The sequence below is a fragment of the Lolium rigidum genome, chromosome 7, assembly GCF_022539505.1.
Source record: "Lolium rigidum isolate FL_2022 chromosome 7, APGP_CSIRO_Lrig_0.1, whole genome shotgun sequence".
In the NCBI taxonomy this organism is placed as follows: domain Eukaryota; kingdom Viridiplantae; phylum Streptophyta; class Magnoliopsida; order Poales; family Poaceae; genus Lolium; species Lolium rigidum.
The window spans coordinates 148984428-148986793 of NC_061514.1; the positions used below are offsets into that span (position 1 = coordinate 148984428).

The 2366-nt window shown below is 61.2% G+C and overlaps 1 protein-coding gene across 1 annotated transcript; it reads right to left on the reverse strand.

Moving 5' to 3' along the window:
* Positions 1–243: 243 nt before the first annotated feature.
* On the reverse strand, positions 244–1919 carry LOC124678131 (arogenate dehydratase/prephenate dehydratase 6, chloroplastic-like). The gene has a single exon (XM_047214056.1). It carries the CDS (start codon positions 1747–1749, stop codon positions 484–486), a length of 1266 nt encoding a protein of 421 aa, XP_047070012.1. The 5' UTR covers positions 1750–1919; the 3' UTR covers positions 244–483.
* Positions 1920–2366: the final 447 nt, after the last annotated feature.

The following is a 2366-nucleotide window of genomic DNA, read 5'->3' on the forward strand; positions in this document are numbered from 1 at the left end:
TTCGCTGACTGGCAATTCCATTCTCGAGCAAACGTGCGTGCGTGTGCTATGGGGAGCTAGTTTGCGCGAGGTCGTGCAGCCAACTACCAAAACAAAAGGCCACACGAAAGGTGAGGAGGAAGGAGGAAGGAACGAGGAATGTGCTACCTACTGCCCGTTTTACTTTGACAAAGCAAGTTCGCTAACACGTCAATGTACGTAGCCACGAATTTCAACACAGGAAATGGCGCGAGGGTTCATGTTGTATCTCAATGGATATTTACTGCGGATTAACTGGCTCAAATGGCACGATTACACCACGTACTATTATGACAAGAACATGCAGGAAGAACAAAATGAATTATCCCTGCTAGCTAGCCGGCAACGAGGGAGGAGTAGGACGACATGACCACAGATTCACCGGCGTACGTGCCTACTCCACTGTTTCTCCTCAGCAGCTCGGCTCTACACCGGAGTAGGGAGTAATCAAGAGGAGGAAGGTGGCTACGAATCGGACGATACAACGGTGGAGGAGGAACCGGCGGTCATGGGGGTCATGTCCATGGGGTAGCTCCCGAGCACCCGCAGGAAGGAGGTGAACTCCTGGACCTCGGCGAGCGCGTTCTGCGCCCGTGGCTCGGCGAGGGAGGCCTGGAAGTCGATGTAGAACATGTACTCGAAGTGCTTTGCGGTGCCGCGGTTGGCGTCGTCGACGAGGCGGATGGGGCGGTGGCGGTGCGGCCTGCTCTCGATCTTGGTCAGCGAGATGTCCCGGAAGGCGAAGGCCGAGAGCACCTTGAAGAGCACGGAGGTGCCCTCCTTGTCGTGCGCGAACACGATGCTGGTCTTGAAGGGCCTGTCGGTGCGCGGCACGATGGGCTCCCTGGCGAGCATCACGAACCGGGTCACGTTGCCCGAGTCGTCCTGGATGCCGTCGGCGAGCACCTCCATCCCGTAAAGCTCGGCGGCGCGCGACGACGCGATGGCGGCCGTGTCGCGGAGCCCGTTGGTGGCGATGTACTCGGCGGCGCCTGCGGTGTCGTCGAAGGCCTCGCGGACGACGTTGAGGCCCATGCGCGTGATGGTGTGCTCGCACTGCGCCAGCGCCTGCGGGTGGCTGATGACGCGGGTGATGCTCTCCTTGCGCACCCCCGGGAGCGCCAGCAGGCAGTGGTGCACGGGGAGCTGCACCTCGCCGACGATGTGGAGGCGGTGGCGGAGGAGCAGGTCGTAGTTGCGGTGGATGCTGCCCCCCAGCGAGTTCTCCACGGGGAGCACGGCGCGGTCCGCGATCCACAGCTCCACGGCCTGGAAGGCCACCTCGAACTGGTCGCAGGGTATGGCGTCGCAGGCTGGGTACGCCTTCCCCGCCGCCTTCTCGCTGTACGCGCCGGGGACGCCCTGGTACGCCACGCGCAGCTCCGACCCGTGCATCGGCGCCGGGGACAGGTCCGCGATGAGGAGCGGCACCGGCAGGTTCTTCTTGGCGCCGCCGGTGAGGCTGCTCACGGGGATCAGGTCCAGCACCGTGCCTTCGGGAGCTGGAGCGGGAGCGGGAGACGGTGCTGGCGCGGCGTGGCCGTTGACGGAGTGCGGGCCTAGCGCGGCCACCTTGCTGGAGAGGACGGCGCAGCTGCTCAGCCACTCGCTCCGGCCGCCCACCACCGAGCTTAGCGAGCACCTGACTGATCCACGGCTCCTGCCCGGAGCTTGACACGCCAGCCTAGGATTCTGCCCGATGGGCGCCTTGATCAAATTCGCCGCAGCCATGGGTCAGCTCTTGCTCCGCTTCTTGGCTAGCTTGGTATATTCTCTCTGGTTGGTAATGCCGGTAGCTGCTGCCGGTTAACTAGCTAGCTAGAAAAGGTAAAGAGAAAACTAAAACTAGTGGATTGAGTAAGCTTCGATGGGAGAAGCTGAGAGGGGAAGGGGAGGGTGGGAGGGGATATATAGGTGGCCATTGGGTGGACTTGAGCTCTGCTCTTGCTGGAGGAGGGGTTGGTGGGGGATGGCATGTGGGGCACGCGTGGAACGAAGGATTCGTCGGGATTTCGCGACCGATGGAGACGACGGGGGGTTGGTTGGATCTTGGATCTGCGTCAGATCAAAATTCAACTGACAGCTCCTTGGCCTTCTTCACCAACCAACTGAGAACTGACCCGACAGGGTAAATATTTGACGAGAACGTGCAGTGAATTCTCCCTCGAGCCAAGTCCCTCCCGCGCGCCGGCTGCTTGTAGCCGCGCATGCTTTCCCTTTTTCGCCGTCGTTTCTTTGTTCGCCCGGCGAACACGCCGTCTAGGTGCGTGCCAATTGCGGGGGGAAGGATCTTTCAGGGTAGATTTTTGTCCTCGCAGGGAATTGCTTGTGCTTTTTCACGCACGAGA

Bases quoted from the DNA above. Each gene is read 5' to 3' on its own strand.
- LOC124678131 (XM_047214056.1), bottom strand. From the start codon at position 1,749: ATGGCTGCGGCGAATTTGATCAAGGCGCCCATCGGGCAGAATCCTAGG.